Below are 25,143 nucleotides of genomic sequence, written 5' to 3' on the forward strand. Positions count from 1 at the left end.
CCAAGAACTCTCATACTCCACTATCCCCGAGACTATTAGATCCGTATGACCACCAAACAACCACCTTTTCTGAGCCGGCTCAAGTTTCGAGATCTTTTTTCCGTCGTGTTGTTTCTTGCCAGGTTTCCAGTCCGAAGGCTGGGATCCCCCGCGTTGCAGCCAGGGCCAGAGGTGCCCATGGTGCAGCACAAGCTGTCCTCAGGCCCGTGGCTCGGCGGGCTGCAGAGACAGCACGCACCCCGAACCTCAGACCGGGCGAAGCTCTGGAGAAGTCGGCGGCGCGAAGGTCCGGTCGGCGGTGGGCGGGTGAGAAAAAAAGGCGCAGGGGACAGAAACCTGACGCTTCCGCCCTCTTCTGGGGTTTGCAAGCGGTGATCCGAGGACGGAGCGTCAGCACACCCAGAGCGCGGCTCACATTTGGGAGCATAGGGCTAAGACACGCGCGACCGTCGGTGTCGCCCGGCCGAGCGGACAACGGCGGCCCCGGAGGCCCACCTCCAAAGCTCCGGCAGTTCAGGGTCTAGCCCTTGACGGGTGTGCGCGTGCGCGCCTTTGCGTGAGCGTGTGCGCGTGCGCGCGCGCGGCCCCCTAGCCGAGGCTCAAAGGCCGCCGAGCCGCGGGTGCGTCGGTGGCGGGCGCGGCCCCGAGTCCGGCTGGAGTGCGCGCTGGGCGCAGTCCCCCGAGCCGGCCGTGTGGTGCGACGCCAGGTTGCGGACCCGGCCGCCCGCGACATCCCTGTCCCGCACTTCGTCCGAACTAGCGCACCGGGGCCGCCTGCGAGCCCTCTGCAGAGAAACGCGGGCGCGAGAGAGGTAGTGGCTGGGCGCTCTGGGGACACGGCAGCGCCGGCTGGGTCACTTCAAGTCCGGTGACTGGCTGACGACCTGGCCTCCTGGCACCCACTTCATCTGTGAGCGGGGCGAGTGCCAGCACTTCTCTCACGGGGTTGTTTGTGGCCCGGGCGGGGGGAAGAGCGAGAAGCAGAGAGGTTGGCTTTCCGCATCACCGGCCACTGGGGAAAGCGAGCCCTGCGTTCGTTCCGTGGCAGCTTGTGTTGTCGGTGCTTGTGTTCCCGCTTTATCTCCCTATTCGGAGGGTCAGCTTCTGGAAGGCTGTGCAGGGGACAGCTTTACTTTCCCAGAGGCCCTTTACGAGATTTGCTCTGTTTTTTGTTGTTTTTTTTTTTTTAAGCTACGCATTGCAAAAACATTTCTTCTTAAGGCTGTATATTCCCTATAATGTATTCTTTCCACTAATTACCGTGCTAGAGGAAACGAAGGCAGTCAATGGTGTATGTACGAGAAGACTCATCGGGCAAGTATTAAATGGTTGCACAGGGGCAGCTCACCAGACACCCAGCACTCTTGCATGAAGAACCGTAGGAGCAAAAGTTCAGCTCTTTTAGGGATCATGCTTGAGTCTTCAGGTGTTTCCGGTTAAATCTTGGGAAAGAATGTAGATTTGTGATTAGGCGGGCCCATTTTACATCTTAGAAGCAAGACTGATGGATTACTTAGATGCTGCGTTTTGGGAGGTACAAGCCCATTGTGGTAGGCTGAAACATGCACCCCACTCCCTAAGATAGCCACATCCTAATGCCTGGAACCTGTGAATGTTAGTTACCTCATTTAGAAAAGAGTTCGCAGCTGTGATTAAAAAAAACAAAAAGGCTCTTGAGATGGGAGAGGTTGTCCTGGATCAGATGCGTGGGCCCTAAATACAATCCTTTAAGAGGGAGGCAGAGGGAGACTGGACACAGGAAAAAGAGAAGAAGGCCATGTGAAGACAAAAGCAGAGATTGGAGTGGTATGGCCACAAGCCAAGGAGTGTCGGCAATCAGAAGCTGGAAGGGACAAGGACCAGATTCTTCCTTAGAGCCTCCAGAGGGAGCAAGGTGCTGTGTGGACACCTTGATTTTTGGTTCACTACAACTAATTTTGCATTTCTGGCCTCGAGAGCTGTGGGAGAATACATTTCTGGTGTTTTAAGCTACCAGGTTCGTGATAATTTGTTACTGCAGCCACAGGAAACTGATACTTAGCATTGATTCAGAGAACTAATAAATCTCTGAACCCATACAACCTGGAGTTCATGGATACTGGTTTTGTCCTATCTTCCCTCTGTGTAATTCTCGACTTTGTGTTTGATGATACAGAGAATGAGTTAGTGACCTTGAGTAGGGTGGCTCCAGCCTATCTATCCAGGTTTTGCCGGGAACCAAAATCAGTCTGGTGTTGTTTGTCAGGGATCGGAATATAAACAGATAATGTGCCTATCAAGGTCACAAGGTCAACATTAGCCTATCAGTGTCAGTGTTGGCTCCAGGATGTTAAAGTTAACTGCTCGCTCTGGCTCTCCATGCACTGTGAGAATTGGATAAGCTTCATAATCTGTGTGTGGTTATAAGGCGAACCAAGTGAAAAGAAACAAAAGGAAAAAAAACTTGGCTGTATATGTTTAGCATCGTGAGCAAATTTGTGTTGTACTGGGTTTAGAAATCATAACGTATAAAAAAACCCATGAAGTCAAGACTGATTCAGGAGCCTGGCTCCAATTCTAGCGCTCCCTTTTTAGGCAATTTACTTAACCTTTCTGGAGAAATGAAATGAGATGTAATAACAATAAATATTATTTAATCAATGTATATGCATCAGAAATTGGGCTGAATGCTATACATATTCAATCTTAATATTTGTAACAACCCATAGCAATAGCTTATCTTCAGCATATAGATGAGGAAATTGGGTTTCAGAAAAAAATTAAGAAAACTTGCCCAAAGCTGCAAAATCAGTGGCTGGGCTGGGATTTGGTCTCAGGGATGTGTTATTTCCAAGTACATACTGTTAATCACTATTGAGTAGTTCTTACATGTAGTCAGTGGAAAGGTGCATCATTATGCATCATAGAGTCTTTATTGATGTCATTATGATTTTAATTTCAGACCATCAAATGTCAACACAATCTCTAGATTCTTCTTCCTAGATTCAGTGTTGGAGGTCCTTACTCTGGCCCCAGTAAACCAGTGAGGAGGATTTCTGGGGGTAAGGGCTTTGATAATGTATTTATTTTGGGAAAACCAGCTCAGATCCTACTCTATCAATAAAGATTTCTCTACCCACTACTTACAGTGGTGAACTGTCGAGACCTAAAGATTGCTATAGCCACAGGTTTGGATACCAAGGACGTTTCATTCGCTAATGATTATCCTAAACGGTTTATAATTTCTTATTTATTTTCTCATTTAACTCAAGTTACCCAGGAGTGCATTTTTAAAGTTTCTGAACATTTGAATTTAATTTTTTTAACATGTTTATTTATATTTGAGAGAGAGACAGACAGAGTGTGAGTGGCGGAGGGACAGAGAGAGACGGAGATGCAGAATCCGAAGCAGGCTCCAAGCTCTGAGCCATCAGCACAGAGCCCGACGTGGGGCTCAAACCCATGAGCTGTGAGATCATGACCTGAGCTGAAGTTGGACGCTCAACCGACTGAGCCACCCAGGCGCCCCTGAATTTATTTTAAGCTGCAAATCTTAACAGAGCTCCAAATGTGGATTTTTTTTTTTTTCAAAGTATTGCAGATTCAACTGCTGAACCATTGGGTAACACCTTACAAAGCGTGAGTGAGGGGTGGGGATAAGGAGACAGTGATGGAGTGAGGAACAGCTACTATAACAGTGTGTTTGTTCTCAGGGTCACTACTGTGGTCAGTGGGAACTCCATTCCACCGGGAATGTTCCGCATGTCTTCTTGAACTACTTGTTTGAAGGATAGAAGTCTGCTTTCTGCCAGTGGTAAAGGTTTGCCCTTAGAGGGGGCATGGTGACAGGGTCTGGGGAGCAGAGGAAACAGCAATTCTCCCATGTTTCTAGGTAGAGTTTGAACAGACCAGTGGCCTTCCACTTCAGCTTCTGAGAAGGCTCTGAGGCGGAACATGTACAAGTACGTTCCCATTTTTAACAAGTGTTGAACACCTGCCAGTTTTCAGGCACACTGCCTGGCATTGGAGATAGAATGTTGAATTAGACACGTTTCTTGTCCTTATGGGAATTACGGTCTGTGAGGTATCACATGCCACAGTTTATAGGCAAGGAGGTGAATAGAGTGTGTACGGACCCGAAAGTTGTTCAATGTGTAATCTAATTGGAACATGGAGGGTGAGAGGCAAGATCAGGTAAGTAACCAGGGGTCAGGTCATAGAACACTCTTGTTAAGGAGCTTGGACTCCATTTTGAGGGCAGTAGTGTTTTTGTTGTTGTTGTTTGTTTGTTTTTTTAACTTTTTTTAAACATTTATTTATTATTGAGAGACAGAGAGAGACAGAGCACGAGCAGGGGAGGGACAGAGAGAGAGGGAGACACAGAATCTGAAGCAGGCTCCAGGCTCCGGGCTGTCAGCACAGAACCCGACACGGGGCTCGAACCCACAAACCGCAAGATCATGACCTGGGCCAAAGTCGGACGCTCAACCAGCTGAGCCACCCAGGTGCCCCAAGGGCAGTAGTGTTTTTAAGCAGAGTAGCATTGTATTTGTATTTTGGAAAGAAAGAAGCATCGTAGTATAGAGCATAACTAGAGGTAGGAGGGTCTTGCAACAGTGCAGGAGAGGAACAAGTGGCTTACAGTAGCCTTTTGGCAATGGCTAATGGGAAGGTATTTAAGAGGAAATTGTTTATAAGTTAGATGTGTGGAGAGTAAGAGAGTAAGCTGAAGGATGTTCGGTTTCTGGCAGCAGGGTAGATTGTAGAAACCATTTCTCGGCTTAATAGAAAATGTAAGCTGGAAGAGATTTAGGGTGATTTGACTTTGGGCTTCTCTCATGGTTATGATGATCACCTGGGTGTTGAAGAATGGATGGGCTCTAGCAGTAGGAGGGCTTCAAATGAGAAAGAAAGGGAACCAGGACAGAGTTATGCTGACCATTGATATTTAGGAGATGGGCAGAGGAAGAGGATGCTGCCAAGAAGCGACATGGGTTCTAAGAAGGTTCTATCGGAGCTTCTGACAAGTAGGACATTGGTGATCTTTGCAAGCGGTTTCCGTGGAGTGATGGCAGGCAAATTTCATTAAGTTGAATGGCTCATGGGAGTTGATGAAGTAAGGTTGGCCGGTATAGACACTGCTTCCAGGACGTTTGTCTTCATATCAGTTCCTTAGAGCTGTTGTATCCTGAAGTTTTGTGTCAGTTTCTTGGAGCACAACAAACCAGATGGCTTCAAACAACAGAAATGTGTTCTCACAGCTCTGGAGGATGCAAGTCCGAGATCAAGGTGTCCATAGACCTGGGCTCCATCTGAGATTCTGAATAGAATCCTGTCCTGCCTCTTCCTGGTTTCTGGCAGTGGCTGTCATTTCTTGGTGTTCCCTTGCTGGTAGATATGTCACTTCAGTCTTTCTGTCCATCATCACATGGCATTCTCTTTGTGTTTCTGACTTTATATGGCATTTCCCCTCTTTTTTTTTTAATTTATTTTTAAAAAATTTTTTTTAACGTTTATTTATTTTTGAGACAGAGAGAGACAGAGCATGAATGGGGGAGGGTCAGAGAGAGAGGGAGACACAGAATCGGAAGCAGGCTCCAGGCTCTGAGCTGTCAGCACAGAGCCCGACGCGGGGCTCGAACTCACGGACCGTGAGAGATCATGACCTGAGCCGAAGTCGCTTAACCGACCAAGCCACCCAGGCGCCCCGGCATTTCCCCTCTTATATGGATACCAGTTCTGTTGGGTTAGGATCCACCTAATGACATCATCTTAACTTGATTACATCTGCAAAGACCCTATGTCCACACTAGGCCATGCTCTCAGATACCAGGCATAGGCCACCAACATATCTTTTTGAAGGACATAGTTCAATCCATAGCAGTCTTTATTTTTTAAATTTTTTTTTCAACGTTTTTTATTTATTTTTGGGACAGAGAGAGACAGAGCATGAACGGGGGAGGGGCAGAGAGAGAGGGAGACACAGAATCGGAAACAGGCTCCAGGCTCCGAGCCATCAGCCCAGAGCCTGACGCGGGACTCGAACTCACGGACCGCGAGATCGTGACCTGGCTGAAGTCGGACGCTTAACCGACTGCGCCACCCAGGCGCCCCTCATAGCAGTCTTTAAAGGGGAGGCTGGAAAGAGCATGCTTAAAGTAAAAGTACAGACTAGAGAATACTAGGAAGTGAACTGAAGGCAAATGTCCCTACATAACAATGGCCAGTCCTCACCAGAAAGGTAGAACTTCAGTTCAGAGTTTACCAGCCTATTCGTCTGTCTTCATTCTCCTTCGTTATTCCCATCAGGTCTCACAACCCAGGTGACCCCCATTGCCCTTAAGTGGTTTCACCTTCTCTTGGTCAGATCTTTCTCCAAGTTTCACTTCTAAAGAGTTGACATGGACCACTTTGTGTCCTAAGACTGACAGTTAGGTTCGTCCAGTGCAAGTATACTGCTGGTTTTCCCTGGAAGGCGAGCGCGCTGTGTTCCTGCCTTTTTGTGGTCAAACACATAGACACTAACCCTCGAGCCTCGTGAGTTTTAAATAAGTGTGAGAGCATCCTAGGAAAGCTAGCATTTTTGTTGTTTTCCATGCACAGTTTCAAACTGGAAATTGCCTCGCGTCTTGCGGTGACTTGGAAGTGAGCGCTTCTGTACAGGGAGGTCACTGCAAAAGCGAAGGGACGGTAGAGTGTTTTCTGGCCCACCCTCTCTGACTCCCTTGTGGCACCCTCTTCTGCTTCTCCCACCCTCCCCAGTTTTCTTCGCTTTCATGGTTTGCAAAGAAAGTACATTTGTAAGTAATTTTTTGAGACGCCAGGAGCTGTGATGGTAACCAGGGCACCAAAGACGAGTAAGCCAAGCTTTATCTTAGGGAGGAAAATGTGATAAGTCCTTAGGATATCCTACGCTTACCCACCAGGTACCTTGGAGAAGAGATGGTGACAATGCCTGGGGACCCAGAGGCTGGAGGTGGAAGCTCCCTATTCTTTGTGTCAGGGATTCTCTTAAAATGCCCCTGATTCAGAAAATGAGCACCTTGATTGGTACTAAGCTCCTTGGCTGCTAAAGCCTCAGAGACACCTGACCCCTTGACAATTGTTATGGGTTGAATTATGTCCTTCTTCCCCCCCCCCATTTGTATAATGAAGTCCCAATCCCTAGTACCTCAGAATGTGTCTATAATTGGAAATAGGGCCTTTCAAGAAGTAATTATGTTAAAATGAGGCCTTTAGAGTGGGCCTTACTCCACTGTGACTGGTATCCTTTGTCAGAAGAGATTAGAATCCACAGAGAGCCACCAGCATGTGTGTCCACAGAGGAAGGACCACGTGAGAACACAGCAAGAAGGGGGCCGTCTGCAAGGCAAGGAGAGAGGTCTCAGGAGAAACCACCTTGGACTCCTAGCCTCCAGGACTGTGAGAAAATAAGATTTATATCATGTAGTCATGTAGTCTGTGGCATTTTGTTGGGGCGGTCCTACCGAACTAATATGAGAGTGGGCATCAAGTCTCCCGGTGGACAGTCTAGGAGGACGGCCTGCCTCGCAGTCAGTTTCTCTCCACTGTAACCCATCACGTGGTCGTGGCATCCTATTGAGAGCTGATGAGGGGCTCGAAGCTGGGTGTGGTGTGGAGGAGCATATGGGGTCGAGCCGCTTTATCTCTCCCTCAGTGTGTTCAAGAGGTTGCCTTCCGCCACCTGGGCTTACGTTACACTTCGTCCAGTTACAGGATTTGCTATAAGTGATGTTCCACTTGAAAAATACAGACTTAGGGGATGGAAGCTAACTGTTTCAAAGTGCTGATTTCCAAGCGCAGTGAACTCATGAGATGTTCCCCTTCAGGTTCATCCAGGGAAGCAAACCTTCCACATTTGAGACGAGGATAGTGACTCAGAAGCAAGCTGTCATGGCACATGAAGGGCTGACATCACTTCATCAACTGATACTCTGATAACTTAAATGTGGTGGTAGGAAGAGATTAAAACCATATATTCACATGTATGTAATTCCCCTGGGAATGATGAGGCACAGGAAGGGAAGGACGAAAAATAAACCACTTTGTGTGTGTGTGAAAGAGCCGTATATTTGTTCTGTCCATCAGTGGCAGACGGCCTTACAGAGGAATCCATCCTTTGTTTGCTCTTGCCTTCTCGTGAGCCATACAAGATACTTATCAATAAGAGGTGTGCTTATTTGTTCATTAACTGAGCAAACTCACACTGCACTCCTTCTTGCTAGATCCAAACACAAAGTATGAGACAGTCTCAGCCCTGGGGGAAGTCAGCGTCTGGCCTGGTGATCAGACACGTGTACCGAGAAATCATAACTAGCTGGCAGTGCTGACGTAGAGGTAGGGGCAGAGTGGAGAGGGTCACAGCGAACAGCGGGAAGATCAGGGAAGGCTGCAGAGAAGAGGGGACATCCGAGCGAGGTTTGCCAAGGGAGGGCAGTATTAGGTGGTCTGTACCTGTGGAGGAGTCAGGTGTGAAGGGGCTCCATGTGCTGAGGACGGTTCAGTGTCTTGATCCTCACGTGAAAGGATGGAGGGACAGGACAGAAGACCAGCTAAGGGGCCAGTTGGTGAAGGGTCGGATGTATTCTGTTAAAGACTCTGTTCTTGATCCCGTAGGCCATGGGGAGCCAGAGAATTTTGACTTGAGAGGTGGAATGTACAAACATGATGGCCAGACCTAATTTAACAGTAGAACCCTGACCACTATCTGCAGCAACTAGCCCAGGAAGCCAGCCCAATATCTACAAGTCATACTTGTAGGAAGGCAGACCAGTAACAGCCCCGGAAGCCAAACAAGAACCACTGTATCCGTTGGCCCCCGGATGACCAGGCTTTGATTCCTAACTGAGAGCTGCAATTTTTGTGTCCGCTTCCACTTTAGGACCAACTGGGGAAAAGCCAAATGTGCACGCCTAACAATTGCATGGGATGCCTACTTTTTGGAAGCCCGCCTACACATCCCCATGTCAACAGCCTTGAGTTGGGGCACACCTAGAGCCATCCCTCTCCTCCACTGTGAAAATTTATCACTTTGCTGCCTGCTTTTCAGCCCTGCCAAAGTGCGAGTGATGGTGGGTGTCTGCCTTGCTAGAGCAAGCTCAGAAGAAATGGACTTTGCCTGTTCTCATTTGGTTGGTCTTCATTTATTTCCACAGAATCCAGGGAAGACAACTCGGACAGTATAGGGAGAATTGACTAGAAGTTGAAGAGACAGTTGGCTCCTGTAGTTACCTTGGCCATGGGCAGGTCACTTCTGCTGAACTAGTGACTGTCTCTTCCTTTTTTTTTTTTTTTTTCCCTATTTTGCTTTTCCTGGCTGGTCCAGAGAAGGGATCAGGGCCCATGACTTGAGGATCAAAGACAGGACCCAAGTACCCTCCTCTCCAGGAGATAAGTATTCTCATCAGTGATGCTATAGGTCAGGGCTAAGGAGAGAGACTTCCAGGCTAGCCTTATGTGAAGCTATGGCTTGGGGACCATTTGCTCATACACTTGAGCAATGATGTCTGATATTGAATTCCAAGTTGCTCCCTGCTCTGTTCTAATTTAGTACTAAGACTTTAGCAAAGTCTATACTACAAGGTAACCTGGTATCACCTGTTTTTTGTGGAGTGGTGGGAGGTGCCTGTTCCACTTTAGGAGGTGATAACAGCTGTCCAGCATGAAGGAGAAGCCCCTCAGCACTTGGCCACCCCATAGCCCAGAGGACTCAGGATATACTTATGATTTGCTCATTCTCTTTCTTCTGTTATTTTAGTCATGTAATCTTATGAACAGCAGAAAACCTCAGTGTTCTTATAATCATTGATTTTGACTATTTCAGCAATCACTTTAAAAAAAAAATTGATTTGAGGCAGGGGAGCAGAGAAGGGCAGAGGGAGAGAGAAAGAATCTCAAGTAGTCTCCATGCCCAATGTGGAACCCTGACATGGGGCCTGATTCCATGACCCTGGGATCATGACCTGAGCCGAAATCAGGAGTCAGATGCTCAACCCACTGAGCCACCCAGGTGCCCCATATTTCAGTAATCACTTTTGTTTATATCAACTCACATAAAGTGTGAGGTGTTGTGTTTTTTTTTTGCATATTAGAAATTCTCATTATCTGAACAGCTTAATGAGTATGCCCGTACATTTTTACCTATATGTTATATTTCCATAGTGAAATGTAAGTTGGATGCGTTAATGTGTTTATTTCAAGATTTTGGGTCTTTTTGCGGGTAGCGTCCTAGAAATATCACAGCTTGGAGGATCACGAGTTGAGCAGCCACGATTTCATGTTTGTATGTGTTACGTATGCTCATGAGCATTATCTAGTCATGTGATTGGAGGTGGGAGCTGGCTTGGAAAAGAACAAAAGGTTTGCAGAGTCCACGTTGTCTGCTGGTGAGTGGCATGGGGCTGCTGGAAGTGGCCTGGGAAAGCTTTCCTTGCGTCCGTCGTGGGGCTCTCCGCTGAAGCTGTCCTGTAGATCGCTCTATGATCGTGTCTAAAGCAACGGATCACATGTAAGAGGTGCTCAAAATACGTGGTGATTGAACGAGAGCTTATAGCTTCCCTGTGGTCTGCTCTGGTTTCTTCCTTAGGAAACCGGGTAATTCCAGAGCCTCCCAAACAGTATGTTATAAGATATGTAATATAGGATACATGCCTATGGGAATATCATAATGGAAAAGCATAATACAGAGAAAAATCAAAAGAAGTTACGGAAGTGATGTGTTTTGTAAGTTTTCTGTGTGTACTTAAGCATCTTGCATCCTGTAAAAATGTCACAAAATATCAGTGTAGAATTTCAGATTCACACATATTTAATTAAAAAGTAGTTCACTTGCACTTACAACTTTGCCCGAAATGTAATTTAGAATTACTCTGCTGCATACCAGGACAGCCCAACTTAGAAAAACGTGATAGTATATTTGTTCAACAGAGACATTTTATTTTTTTTCAGCATTTCTTTGAACTGTCCTTTCATATTATATAGTGTTTAACCTTATTCAGGAGAATGGACTGTTTCTTTTAAGGTCAGCTCACTCACGAATTCCTGTGGGATACTTATTATATATGCCCTATGAATAGTTTTATGTATGTATGTATGTATGTATGTATGTATGTTTTTGAGAGAGAGAGAGAGAGTGAAAGAGAGAGAATCTTAAGCAGGCTCCATGCTCACTACAGAGCCTGATTCAGGGCTTGATCTCATGACTGGGAGATCATGACCTGAACCGAAATCAAGAGTTGGACGCTTAACCAACTGAGCCACCCAAGTGCCCCTGGTTTTCACATTTAAAGAAACATTTAATCTAACTGAAGTCTCAACAGTGTTTCTGCTCACGTAAAGTAAGTGCTTTGTTTTTTAAGGATCTCAGGTGCTCAGAATGGAGTCATCCATTGATCATATTCCTTATTAGTAATACGAAATCATTGGCCCGGAAAAGCTACATCTTTGTTCTTTCATTTTACCTTAGCGATTTTTCTCTATCTGCCTGCCGGCATTTCCATACTCCTCACTCCCTCATGTATTTAATGTTTTCCCCCGCCCTAGTCGTCCCTCTTTTGAATATATTTCCTTGAAAAGCATATAATACTTATTTTGTATAAGTTTTACAATTTTATGTAAAGGATATTGTGCTATAAATCTCATTTGGCTAACTGATAAACTATTAGGTTTTCAGGACCTATTCATGTTACTTTATATAACATGCTTCTGACTGGTGCATATTACTTTATTGCATTCACATACCACAGCTTATTTTTTTCCTCTACTCACACTTAGGTTATTCCCAACTGTTCCTGCCTCTATGAACTTGTATGTCTTGTATGTGTCTTCTTACGAATTTGCCCTGTAGTGTGTTTGTGTGTGTGTGTGTATGTGTGTGTGTGTGTTTGGTATATTGATCCTAGAGTAGACGGCAGAGGTTTGGGCTTATGTATTTAGTTTCAGTAAGCAGTGCTGGATTGTTTTAAGGAATGTTTGTACCAGTGCAATTTCTAATATGGTAAATATCAGTAGATATATGCCACATATATGAAAACTCCTTGGGTTCTTTGCTATTTTTTGAGTCTGAAGGGTTCCTGAGACTCTAAAGTTTGAGAGCCGATGACTTACTCTATGATGCTATTGGCAGAAATCATCAGTTATCAAATCTACATTAGGTTCACATTGTTTCCAGTGAGGTATGGTCTTATCCTCATGTGATCACCTATTAGTAAGGCACATTACATACTTTTTTTTCACCATTCGGAGGAAAAGCGAATGAGCTCTGAAGCTTGGAAAGTCTCTCTTATCCTTCTAGGCTGAGTTGAAGCCTGGGAGGTACTTCAGAGGGCAAGGAAAGCACACTTGGTGAGCGTGGAAGGACGGGGAATGTGGGCAGCCCCATCTCAGAAGAGCAGTGCGGAGGGCGGTGCTGAGCCCTCAACTGTCAGAACTCCCAGAGGCAAGCTGGGAAGGCTTTGGCTCACTCCAGGCCAAGCCCAGCGGCCACTGCCCCCGATTAGAGCTGTTTGGGCTGAGGGAAGACATTCAGGATATTAACCCTAAAAAGGTCAGTTTTCCAGTCAAAAGTGGAGTCCGTAGCCTGACTGGTGAGTAACTAGGAAGTCCTTTGTTTCACTGTGTTGTCCGTTTAAGCAGCAGCTGGACAACTGTTCCAGTAACTGAGCTTGGGTCCATTCTCAAATGTCCCAGGCTCACCCAGGGAGTCCGTCCTTTTCTTTCATCGCAGATTCTTGCCCTTGAAATTTTGTAGGACAGGTGTGAGAGGCTGGGATCAGTGTCCTCGACCCTAAGTGGCCAGAGAAAGATAAAGTGAGATGATAGATTCCTATGTAAGTTACCTACTGCTTAAAAATATCCCAGTAATTTGGACTGTCACTGGTGGATGCCACTGCAGTCAGTCTGTGTGATGTGTGTCTGTGCACGTGTATAAAATTCAACAAACACACAGACTGTCACCACAACCTCTAACATTTTATTTTTTATGTTTTTAATTTTTTATTTAATTTTTTTTTTTTTTTTTTTAGAAATAAATAATTGAACATAAAACAAAGCAAAAATCACCTTTAACCATTACCTCTAGGCTCAGTCCTCCTGTTTTCCTCCCATGGCCCCTGCTGCAGGTAATTACCATTCTGAATATGTTATGTGTGGTTTTAGTCATATAAAGGTACATTTACAGGGGCACCTGGATGGCTCATTTGGTTAAGCGTCCAACTCGATTTCAGCTCAGGTCATGAGCTCACGGGATTGAGCCCCATGTCAGACTGTGTGCACCAACAGTGCAGAGCCTGCTTGGGATATATTCTCTCTCTCTCTCTCTCTCTCTCTCTCTCTCTCTCTCTCAATAAATAAATAAATAAATAAATAAATAAATAAATATTTTGAAAAATAAAAACACATTTACATACATATATTTACAAATATATATTTACAAAGTATAGATCCATAAGCAAGACACAATATTGTAGTTATATTTCTTAAAAGTTTACATAAATGATTTAGTAGAGTAATGTATATATCATTTTCACATCACTCTTAGATTTTTGAGCTCTACCTAGTATATCAATCATCTATCATCTATTGGTAGCACTCTTTTCAATGTCTCCACAATATTTCATCATATGATTAAGATGGGTTTTACTTAACTCTTTATTCATAAGCATTGAGATTTTTCCGTATTTTTTTCACTGTTACAAATGGTGCTGAAATACACATCCTTGTTCACATCTTCTTGTATACACATATGAGTTATTTTTTAAAAGTTACATTTAGAAATGGGAATACAGTGGTGCCCTCTTAACTGTGGTTTTGCTTTCCATGGTTTCAGTCATCCGTGGTCGACCACAGTCCAGAAGCAGAGGACCCTCCTCTGACGCACGGTCAGAAGGTCACTAGTAGCCTGACATTAGGTCATGATGCCCACATCATTCATCTTGCTTTGTCTCATCATGTGGGCATTTTAACATCTCACATCATCACAAGAAGAAGGCCAGTACAGTACTTTCAGATATTTTGAGAGAGAGAGAGAGAGGGAGACCACATCCACATAACTTGTGTTACAGTATGTTGGTCTAATTGGTCTATTTTGTCATGATTGCTGTTAATCTCTTACCCTGCCTAACTTACAAATTAAACTTCTATAGGTGTGTATGCATAGCAAATAACATCGTTGTTATAAGACTTGGTACTCTCTGTGGTTTCAAGCATCCACTGGGGGTCTTGGAACCCATCGCCCATGGATGTGGGGCGACTACTGTACTGGATTGTGGGACACCTGCAGTCTTCACTTACTCTCTAAAATGCTTTTATTAATTTATACTCCCACCTGTCCCCTCCGGGTTTCTAATGCCCCATGCCCTCACCCACCCTTGTCATGCTCTTTGGTATTTAGCTTTAGCCTGATTGAATTTGAGCTATCTTCATATATTTATTTTGCTTTTATCTTTCTCTAAATTAATTGCCAATTCATACATTTTCCTTATGTTTTTATATATTTTTTTATTGATTTGTGGGAATCATTTAAAACATCTGGGTAGAAAACCTGTGTCAGTTATATGCATTAAAATATACTCTAGTGGTATGTGGTTTGTTTTTAAAATTTTTTAATGTTTTATTATTTTTTCTTTTTTAAAATATATATATTTTTTATTATTTTTAAATGTTTATTTATTCTGAGCCCAAGGTGGGGCTTAATTCCATGAACCTGGAGATCTTGACCTGAGCTGAAATCAAAAGTCAGACGTTTAACCAACAAAGCCACCCAGGTGCCTGTTTTACTATTTTAATGCACAAAAGATTCTTTGTTTTCATGAAGTCAGATTAATTAGTATTTTCCTTTATGGTCTGTGCTTTTGAACGTTTTTGAAGTAATCTTTCCCATACCCTGATCTCATACAGATTTCATTCTTCCTTTTAAATATTTGAAATTTTGCTTTTCATACTTAGACAATTTAGCCTATCTGAAATGTATTTTTGTAAGTGATGGAAATTAGAGACATAATTTCCTCCCATACTGTTAACCAATTAGTCCAGTACAATTTACAGAATGGCCTTTCTTTTCCTGAAGACTTAATAATGCCACTCATTATTCTCCAGTATAGATGATCACTTTTCCTGGCTTATTCTGTTCCTAGTCACTGTTTAATTATAATAGTTTTATAATATCTATCGCCTGTTATTTTATTGTGGTTAAAGACACAGAAAATCTACCATTCAAACCACTTTTTGTTTTGTGTTTTTTCTTTTCAAATTTTTACTTAAATTCTGGTTAGTTAACATACAGTGCAGTATTGGTTTCAGGAGTAGAATTCAGTGATGCATCACTTACATACAAAACCTAGTGCTCATTGTAACATGTGCCCTCCTTAATGCCCATCACTCATCTAGCCCATCCCACACCCACTTCCCTCTATCAACCCTTAGTTTATTTTCTATCTTTAAAAGTCTCTTACGTCAAATAACTTTTAAGCTTACAATTCAGTAGCGTTAAATGCATTCACAAAATCATGCAACTATCACCACTGTGTATTTGAGGAACTTTTTCATCATCCCAGACAGAAGCCCCATACCCATTAAACAATAACTCTCCTTTTCCCTTTCCCCCGGTCCCCAGTAACCTCCAGTCTAGTTTTTGCTGTCTCAATGGATTTGACTACTCTAGGTACCTCATATAAGTGGAATCATAGTATTTGTCCTTTTGTGTTTGCCTTGTTTCACTTAGCATAATATTTACAAGTTTCATCCATGTAGGATGTATCAGAATTTCATTCTCTTTAAAGGCTGAGTAATATTCCATTATATGTGCATACCACATTTTGTTTATCAGGTCATTTGTTGACGGACATTTGGATGGTTTCCACCTTTGGGCCATTGTGAATAATACTGCTGTGAACACTGGTGTGCAAGTTTCTGTTTGAGTCCCTACTTAAAACAATTTTTTTTTAAATCTTTATTCACTTTTGAGAGACAGAGACAGAGCATGAGCAGGGCAGGGGCAGAGAGAGAGGGGGGAAACAGAATCTGAAGCAGGCTCCAGGCTCTTAACTGTCAGCACAGAGCCCGACGTGGGGCTTGAATCCACGAACTGTGAGATCATGACTTGAGCTGAAGTCGGATGCTCAACCGACTGAGCCACCCAGGCACCCTTTGAGTCCCTACTTTTAATTCTTTTGGGTATATATCTAAAAGTGGAATTCCCAGATCCTATGGTAATTCTATGTTTAAGTGGTTTTTTTTTTTTAAATTGAGATATAGGTGACCTATAACGTTAGTTTCAGGTGTACAACATAATGATTCAATATTTGTATATATTGCGAAGTGATCACCCACAAATCTAGTTAGCATCTGTCTTCATGCATAGTTATAAATTTTTTTTCTTGTCATGAGAACTTTTTTTTTAACTTTTTTTTTTTTTTAACATTTATTTATTGTTGAGAGACAGAGACAGACCGAGCATGAGCAGAGGAGTGGCAGAGAGAGAGGGAGACACAGAATGCAAAGCAGGCTCCAGACTCTGAGCTGTCAGCATAGAGCCCGATGCGGGGCTTGAACCCATGAACCGTGAGATCATGACCTGAGCCGAGTCAGACGCTTAACCAACTGAGCGACCCAGGCACTCAGTCTTGTCATGAGAACTTTCAAGATTTGCTCTTAGCAGCTTTCAAATATGCAATACAGTATTATTAACTATAGTCACCATGTTGCTTGTTACATCCCCAGGATTTACTTATTTTGTAACCAGAAGTTTGTACCTTTTGACCTTCTTTAAAAATTTGCCCATCTCCCATCGCCACCTCTGGCCATCATCAGTCTTCTTATTGAACAAGCTTGTTTGTTTGTTTTTGTTTTTGATTCCCACATGTAAGTGAGATCATACGGTATTTGTCTTTCTCTGTCTTAATTCAGTTAGTGTACTGCCCTCAAGTCCATCCATGTCATTGCCAATGGCAAGACTTTCCTCTTTGTTATGGCTGAATAATGTTTAATTGTGTATATATACACCACATTTTCTTTATTATTCATTCACCAGTGGACTCTTAGGTTGTTTCCATATATTGCCTATTGTGAATAATGCTGCATTGAACGTGGGTGTGCAGACATCTTTTAAAGTTAGTGTCTTTATTTCCTGCTTGGTAGATAGACCCTCAGGTGGCAGTTTTTAATGTATACAAATATGTGGTCCTTCAGGACCGTGAGTGTAAGCTCCCCCGGCCACCAGACTCAGGCAATCTAGAAGCGTCCCCTGGGTAGCAGCTGCAAAGATAGTGCCACCGTCTGAGGTCTCTGGAGAGGATTCCAGTTAGCCCTTAGACATGTGCTTAATTAGAAGGCTGTCCCCCAGGCTGCAGCTATAAAGCTAACAGGCCTGTTTCACAGACTGTTGCCACTCTGCCCTGCCCTGGGGATGGTCGTTGGTTAAGAACTCTTTCTCTGTTGGTTATAGCCTTATGGGACCCACAAGCATGAGTCCTGCTGGTCTCTGGAGCCAGGCAACCTAGAGTGTCCCCTGGGAAGCAGTCACAAAAATTGAGGTGCCAGGCGAGGGTACCAGCTCCTTTCTGGCAGATACTGGCAACCCGGAGTGAGGCAGAGGGAGAGCACACAGACAGCATCCACCAGCTTCTGTACCTGCAGAGTACTTCATCAGGCCCCTTGTGTGCCAAACCAGTAGCTTGCCCTCAGGCTGAAGCTCCAGGACCGGCAGATGGGCCTTTTCCGCAGAACGACCGGGCATGTGTTTCCGTGTGCTGCCTGTGACGCGCCCTGAGAGTGGTGCTGGCCGAGAACCAGCTCTCTGATCGTTACAGTCCCATCCCATGAGACCCAGGAATGCAACCCCCACTGGCCACCAGAGCCAGGAAGTCAAGCAGCATCCACTGAGTGGCAGTCACAAAAACTGGGGCACCGATGTACCAACTGGGGTCCCAGCTGTGTGTAAAAGCTCCCCTCTGGGAAATATTGGTGCTCTGAGGGTGGCAGAGTACAAACACAGAACCCACCCTCCACGGTCTCTGGAGAGGATGACTGAGTCTTTAGATATGTGTTGGATTAGAACCCTGCCACTCAGATCACTCCTGTGAAGATTAGTTGGCCTGCTTCACAGACAGCCTGGGCTCCTCAGTCTGTTGTCTCTCTGTTGTGACATTGGGGGTGCAAACTGGGTGCAAACTCTTTCTCCATTGGTTACGGTCCAGTGGGACCCATGAGCGTAGCCCTCCAGCTGTAAAAATGAAGTCACCAGGCGGGGGTACAGGCTCCACTCTAGGAGATAGCAGAGGGCTGGAGTGAGGCAAAGGGGGAGAGCAAAGACTGTGCCCACAGGCCTCCGTATTTGGAGAGAATTTCAGCAGACCCCCAGATGTGTGTTAACGTAGATGTCAGCCCCGTAGGCCAGTGCGTTAACATGAGAAAATAAATCTCTTTAACAGAAAGCTTAGGCACGTTTTAGTTGGCCGCCTCTGTGCTCGGCCCTGGGGTGGGTGTTTGCACATGTGAGACCTTTTAAGAACAATTTTCTCAGTTCACCATAGCCTTGTGAGTCTCAGGGATGCAAGCCCTACTAGATGTTTTGGGGGCTCCTTTCTAAGGTGCAGGTAAAAGTCGAGGTGCCACATGTAGGGTTCAAACCCTTCATGCCTCAGGGAGAAGCTCAGGTTTTTTGAGTTCCCTCCTGATTGTGGGTTGCCATACCTAGAGTGGGGTTTGTAAGAAGGTGGTGTCAGCCTTTCCCACCCACTCCGATGTGGGGTTTTTTTCATTCACTTTATGTGTAGGAGTTTGCTAAGCTAGTTTTTAGCCTCCCCCTCCCTACCCCTGGAAACTGTTCCATATGCAGCTGTAGATTCACTGTGTATTTTGGTTTCTCTAGAGACTCCTTCTTAAATAGGTTCTTAGCCACTTCTTCCAGCTGTGATAATCCTTTGATTTGGTTTTGTTCTTCACAAGTGCTTTTTAGGGTGTTTTTCTTTTAAGTAAGACAGGAAGACTAGAAAGAGCTAAAGTTAGGTATTTCCCTTCTCCCATGTTGATGAGGCTCTGGTAAAACACTTTTCCTTGAGGACAAGCCCTTGTTGAGGAGAACACAGTGTGCTGAGCATATTTTACAATGGTCCCTTTTCCCTTTCCCTTACTGGAAGCATGAGGGGACTTTTCTCTGATCTTAACCCTGAGAGTCTAGTGGTATTCCTTAAGATCCCCTTCTAGGACTTTATCTCAAATCTGGGGCATGGTTAAGCCTTCTGCAATTAATCAATGACCCTCTACATGTTTCTGCCAGTTACGGGCTCCAGAGATAAATTCTGGTTCTCTGTATTCACCTATCTCTTTAGATTTGGGGCTGGCAATTTGCCCTGTGACCTCAATTCTCTGATGGATGTAAGAAGAGTCATTGGTTTTCAGTTTAGTCATACTTTTTTTTTTCTCTTTATGAAGATGGGAGTCTTAATTTCCAAGGTTTTTTTTTTTTGTTTTTTTTTTTTTTTACATGTTACACTAGAACAGTTTTTAAAATAGATACTTTGAGAGTATTTTTCGTAGGCCATCATATAGTTTGTCAATAGACTTCTATTTCTTTCTTTCCTTTCTCTTTGAATTTTACTTTTCTTGCCTTTTTGCACTGAATAAAGCCTCCAGTACAATACTGTATATATGCGGTGAGGAAGGACAGTCTTGCATCATTACCAGTCTTAGGAAGAAAGCATTCGGTTTTTCACAATTAAGTCTGATATTTGCTGCATGTTTTTCATAGATATCGTTCATTAGGTTGAAGAACTTCCCCGATTTTCTTGGCTTGCTGAGAGTTTTGATCATTTGATGTTGAACTTTGTCAAATGCCTTTTCTGTATCTGTTGAGATTACCATAGGGTTTGTTTTCTTTCCCTTTAGTCTTTCGAGATGATAAATTACATCATTTTATGTTCAAATGATGAATCAAACTTCCTTTCTTGGAATAAACCCCACTAGGTCATTGTCAGTTTCCTAGGCTCGTCATAGGGAAAGTGCCACAAACTGGGTGACTTAGTTAGAACAATGGAAATCTATGGTCTCAGAATTCTCAAGTATAGAAGTGTAAGATCAAGGTCAGCAGGGCTACACTCCACTTGAAATACATAGGAGAAGGGTCATCCTTTGCCTTTTCCAGCTTCTCGTAGCTCCGGGTGTTCCCCGGTTTGCAGCAGCACGACTCCACTTGGTACCTCCATGTTCACGTGGCATTTTCCTGTCTCTTCGCATTGTCTTCTCTTTATATGTGTGTCTGTCTCTGTGACCGAAGTTCCCCTTTTCATAAGGATACTAGTCATACTGGGTTAGGGTCCACCCTATGACATTATCTCAATTTGGGTAACGCCGCAAGGACCTTATGCTGTGGTCTGAATGATTGTGGCCCCCTCCCCCCAATCCATGTGTTGAAATCCTAAGCACCAATGGTGAGGGTGTTAGCAGATAGAGCCTTTGGGAGGTGCTTAAGCATGAAGGAGCCCTCACGAATGGGATCGATGCCTTATATAAGAGGGCCCAGAGAGGTCCTTAGCCCCTGCCACTGTGTGAGGACACAATGAGAATGCACCAGCTACGAACCAGGAAGGTGGCCCTCACCAAAACCACCATGCTGGCACCTTGAGCTCAGACTTCCCAGCCTTCAAAACCGTGAGAGATAAATTTGTTTATGAGCTACCTAGTCTGTGGTATTTTGTTAGAGCAGCCTGAGCAGACTGAGACAACTTATTTCAAAATAAAGTCACATTCTGAGGTACTGGGGGTTAGGACATCAACGGATCATTTTTTGGTGTGAAGATGCAATTCAGTGCATAAAAGTCATGGTGTGTAATCGTTTTGCATATTGGTAGATTTGATTTCTTGCTAAGGATTTTTATATTCATGCTTATAATGGATTTGAATTTTTCTTGTAATGACTTTGGTTTTGGTGTCATAATGCAGTTTCATAAAATTTTGGGGAAACATTCCTTCCTCTTATTTTTCTCTGGCCGCTTTTAAGATTTCCTCTTTGTCTTGATTTTTCTGCATTTTCACTATAAATCCAAGTGTAATATTATTCTTGACTTACTTTGTTTGAGATGTCTTGGTTTTCTTGCCTCTGTGAAAAATTCATAGCCATCATCTGCCAACATACTGCTTTTGCCCTATTTCTCTCTCTCTCCCTCTCTTTGTATGTGTTTTTATCTGCTTTTACCTTGTAGCACTACTGATTCTGAACCATCTTAAACTGACAGTACTTGAGATTTCTTGGCCAACTCTGATGATGCCAGTTTGGGTTATTCTGCTAGAAAGCTCCCTCCCTCCCATCTCTCTCTGTCTCTCTCTGTCTCTCTCTCCTTTGCCAGAATTATACCAAGGCCCTGTGGGAGTGGTTGAATGGATAATGGGACAGCATTCTTTCAACTTCACCCTGACCCTGAGATGAGTTTCTGTGACTATGACGTTTTCTCAGAGTCTCTATCTTGGGCATGACCCGAGCCTTGCCTTATAGAACCCCTGTTTCCCCACAGTTAATTTTGGTGTTAATTGGCACATTTCTTCAGGAGGAAGGTGCTTTTTGAATTTTTTACTTAATTCTCTTGAATTTTGTTTTTGATGAAAATTTGGCTTGATAATAGCTACTCGCTTGAGTAGTGAATTTAAAAAGCCTTAAAAAAAAAAGTCACCATTTTAAGCTGTGTCAACAGAAAGTTCGGTCACAATAAGATGGCCTATGATTACCTAAAGCCTTGTTTTTGTATCCAGGTAAATCACTGCTTTCTACATCTTGTTTACCAGCTTTTCATTCATTTCTTGATAGGACATCTGGTCTCCTGCCTCAGTGATGACTTCTATGTGGGGCCCCATAGTCCCTCTCTTTCCAAACTTCATAAATGATTGGCTGGTCTAATAATGATTTTTTTTCATTATTCTTAAAGTCCAATGAACTTAACCAGGAAGTGTCTTGGAATTTGTGTTAGATTTTTCTTAGTTGTTTTGTTCTCATTAAAGAAAGATCTATTCTACTATGACTTTCAATATTTTTGTTTCATGTTTTAAATTTCTTAAGGACAAGAAATATGCATATTTGGATCCTTTGTCCCACGTCTGTAATTTTTCTCCAGTTCTTTATCATCTGTGCTCTTTTTCATTTCATTTTGCTTAGTTTTCATAGTCTGTGCAGGACATGCCTCTTTTCAGCTCTGTTATCTTGGTTGCTTCTAAGGTGGCTTTCCTTTTTCTTAAGATATTTCTCTTTCATTTCTTTTCTGAGCTCTTTCAGGTCACATTAAAAATTCTTCTGCAGTTTCATTATCACTTCAAAAAATAATTTAGTATTTCTGTTTTTGACTTCTTGTTTCATAATGGCCATATTTAATTTCTTTTACAGGAAATGTATTTTCTGTGTGTTTTGTAACTTAATTCTTTTGATGTGCAAACAAGAATTTCCTTTGTCTTTTGTTCCTTAGGGTTTGTCATTTTTATGGGCAAAGGGCTGCATTACGTTTTCATAGATTCTATGTTGGCTCACTTTGTACTATTATACAATTTAATGGGGCCACTCTAAGAGACCAGTTATTTGCTGAAGAGACACGTTGGTGTGGTGAGAGGCACCTAGTGTGTGAGCTGGGACATTAAAGGCTCAGGCCTTTCAACTGGGGACACTTGGTCACCAGCACCCTTCTGTCAGGTAGCAGCAGGTCAACGGGCTCCTCCTTGAAGCCTGTTGATAGCCTTGAAGATCACACATGTCTAGTCAGGTGTTTAGAGCTTTATTTATTTTCGTCAGCAGCCCCTTAGTAAACTGGAACTCACTTTTTGTTTCTTCACCCTCACACATGGATGCATTGTTAGGGAAACGCTTGAAGGGAAATCGCTCTCTTACTAAACATCCAGTGATGGTGACAAAGTTCGTGACTCAAGGACTTGAATATCCCTCTTAATCCTGCGCTACAGGACCTTGGGCAGGTCTGAGGAAAACTGGGTACGTGGACTCAGACATAAAAATGCTTCTTACTGTTGAGGGCACACTAGCCTCTATTTCTTGTCAGAAACAAATGAGACTTTCCTTGGCCCCTTGGTCAAAAATCTTACTTATTTTGGGGGTAGGAGATATCAAAATATACGTTACCTGGGTGAAGGTAATGGGGCCAGGAAGACTATTCAAGGCTATTTCAATAGGGGAGAGAGACTGAGCTCACCTTGGCTGAAACAAAGGTGGGGGGGGGGAGTTTTAAAAAGCTGGGGTGGGGAAGGAGGAGGATTGTTGGCCACCTGTGTCTGCTAACTGGCTTTACCCAAAGAATAACTACATTTTCTCTTATCTTCATGACTTGTGAGAATTTTACACTCCGAGCAAGGCACCCCCTGAAGTTAGGTTCCTACCCTGCCATGGAATGGAGAACTTCTTTGATGATTACATTTCAGGGATCTCCCAGGTCCTTGAGAAAAGCTTTCCCATGGATCTTAAAGCTGGCAAGGGGCTTTTCAGGACATTTCTGTACATTTCAAAGGGAGTAGAATAACAACATACAATCACCTTTTCCAAAGGAAATGCTTCACGTTAGTAAAAAGGAAAGGGAATTCAGGGACTAGAGACAAGACATCTATTTCCAATTTAGTCAAGCTGAGGGGAATGTTAAGGCCATCTGGGTCAGGGGGCTGCCCTCTGGTCATGGAGCTACTGCTCTTCAGCCAAGACACTCTCCCCTCCGCTTCCCCCAGCCCTATTCACCTTCTCCCCTCGCCCATTCTTTTTCTGAGGCCAGCTGCTGGGCCCTATCTCACTGCATCTTCCCCAGTCTCCTGCCTGGGCTGAGTGTCAGTGCCCACCCAGAGCCTCCAGGGCTGGGGAGGGAATGGGGATGTGGTAGCCATGAGGGAACCAGAACCGCCTCGCCAATACAGGGTGACAGGGGAGGTCTTGGATGTCTGGTCCCTGGAGAAATGGATGCGACAGGTGGTGAACTGGAGGCTAGGGAAACAGTCTCCTCCCTGGGGACTCAACAGAGGTCCAACATGCAATGCACTTGATGCGTTCCCTGGAGCCTGATTTCAGTTGTACTTCTGGGTAACATTCCTTTGCCTTCTTGTTGTAGGACCTGTTGATTTCTCTTTAATCTGTCAGAAGGTGGAGGAAAAGATGGGCTGCCAACAGTCTCTGCAAGGATCAGACGTGTCCAAAGTCCGCACCATTTACCTCAATGAGCCCATTAGGAACAACTTCTGCAAAAACTCCATCAGGTGAGAAGTGTGTGTAGCTGGGAGGAGAGGAAGGAGGAGGATGTGGTCCTCACCTGCAAAATACACTTGGTGTAGATACTTCAGGCTGTAACAGTTGTCTCAAACCCTGAGAAACTTTGAATTCTCAAGTTCACTACCAAGAATAGGCTGTGTCTTCATCTCACCCTCAAGGTTTCTGTTTCTGAATTGGCCTCTGCTCTCACTTGTTCCTCCTGTTCATAGCAGTACCATGCAGCCCACTGCCAATAGAGAGTGCCCTTTAGCAATACCTAGGAGGTAAAAGTGCTTTCCTTTCTTCCCCCCAAGGTTTTATTTAAATTCATGTTGGTTAACATATAGTGTAGTATTGGTTTCAGGAGTAGAATTTAGTGATTCATCACTTACATATAACACCCAGTGTTCATCCCAACAAGTGCCCTCCTTAATGCCCATCACCCATTTCGCCCATCCCCCCCACCCAACACCTCTCCAGCAACCCTCAGTTTGTTGTCTACAGTTAAGAGTCTCTTACGGTTTGCCTCCCTCTTGTTTTCATCTTATTTTCTTTTTCCTACACTTCCCCTATGTTCATCTGTTTCGTTTCTTAAATTCCACATGTGAGTGAAGTCCTATGTCTTTCTCTGACTGACTTATTTCGCTTAGCATGATACATTCTAGCTCCATCCACATCTTGCAAATGGCAAGATTTCATTCTTTTTGATGGCTGAGTAACATTCCATTAAATACACATGTGCGCACATGTGCACGCACACACACACACACACACACACACACACACACACATCTTCTTTATCCATTCATCAGTTGATGGACATTTGGGCTCTTTCCACAGTTTGGCTGTTGTTGACAGCTATAACCATTGTGGTGCATGTGCCTCTTTGAATCACTACTCTTTGTATCCTTTGGATAAATACCTGGTAGTACAGT

The 25,143-nt window shown here is 44.0% G+C and overlaps 1 protein-coding gene across 6 annotated transcripts in view; it reads left to right on the top strand.

The window, feature by feature from the left end:
* The first annotated feature begins 646 nt into the window (after positions 1-646).
* LOC109266144 (phospholipid-transporting ATPase IB-like) overlaps positions 647-25,143 on the top strand; it is a 225,712-nt gene continuing 201,215 nt past the window's right edge. For 4 of the 6 annotated variants that reach the window (XM_019447931.2, XM_053900764.1, XM_053900771.1 and 1 more), the window contains exons 1-2: positions 647-812; positions 24,072-24,216. In XM_019447931.2, coding sequence (XP_019303476.2) covers positions 24,116-24,216 — 101 coding nt within the window. In that variant the 5' untranslated portion in view covers positions 647-812; positions 24,072-24,115. Of the gene's footprint in view, positions 911-12,009; positions 12,545-24,071; positions 24,217-25,143 lie in introns of those variants that run through there. The other 2 variants (XM_019447933.2, XM_019447932.2) reach the window with 2 other exon arrangements.

The sequence above is a fragment of the Panthera pardus genome, unplaced genomic scaffold, assembly GCF_024362965.1.
Source record: "Panthera pardus isolate Hobbes unplaced genomic scaffold, ASM2436296v1 HiC_scaffold_1, whole genome shotgun sequence".
Lineage (NCBI taxonomy): Eukaryota > Metazoa > Chordata > Mammalia > Carnivora > Felidae > Panthera > Panthera pardus.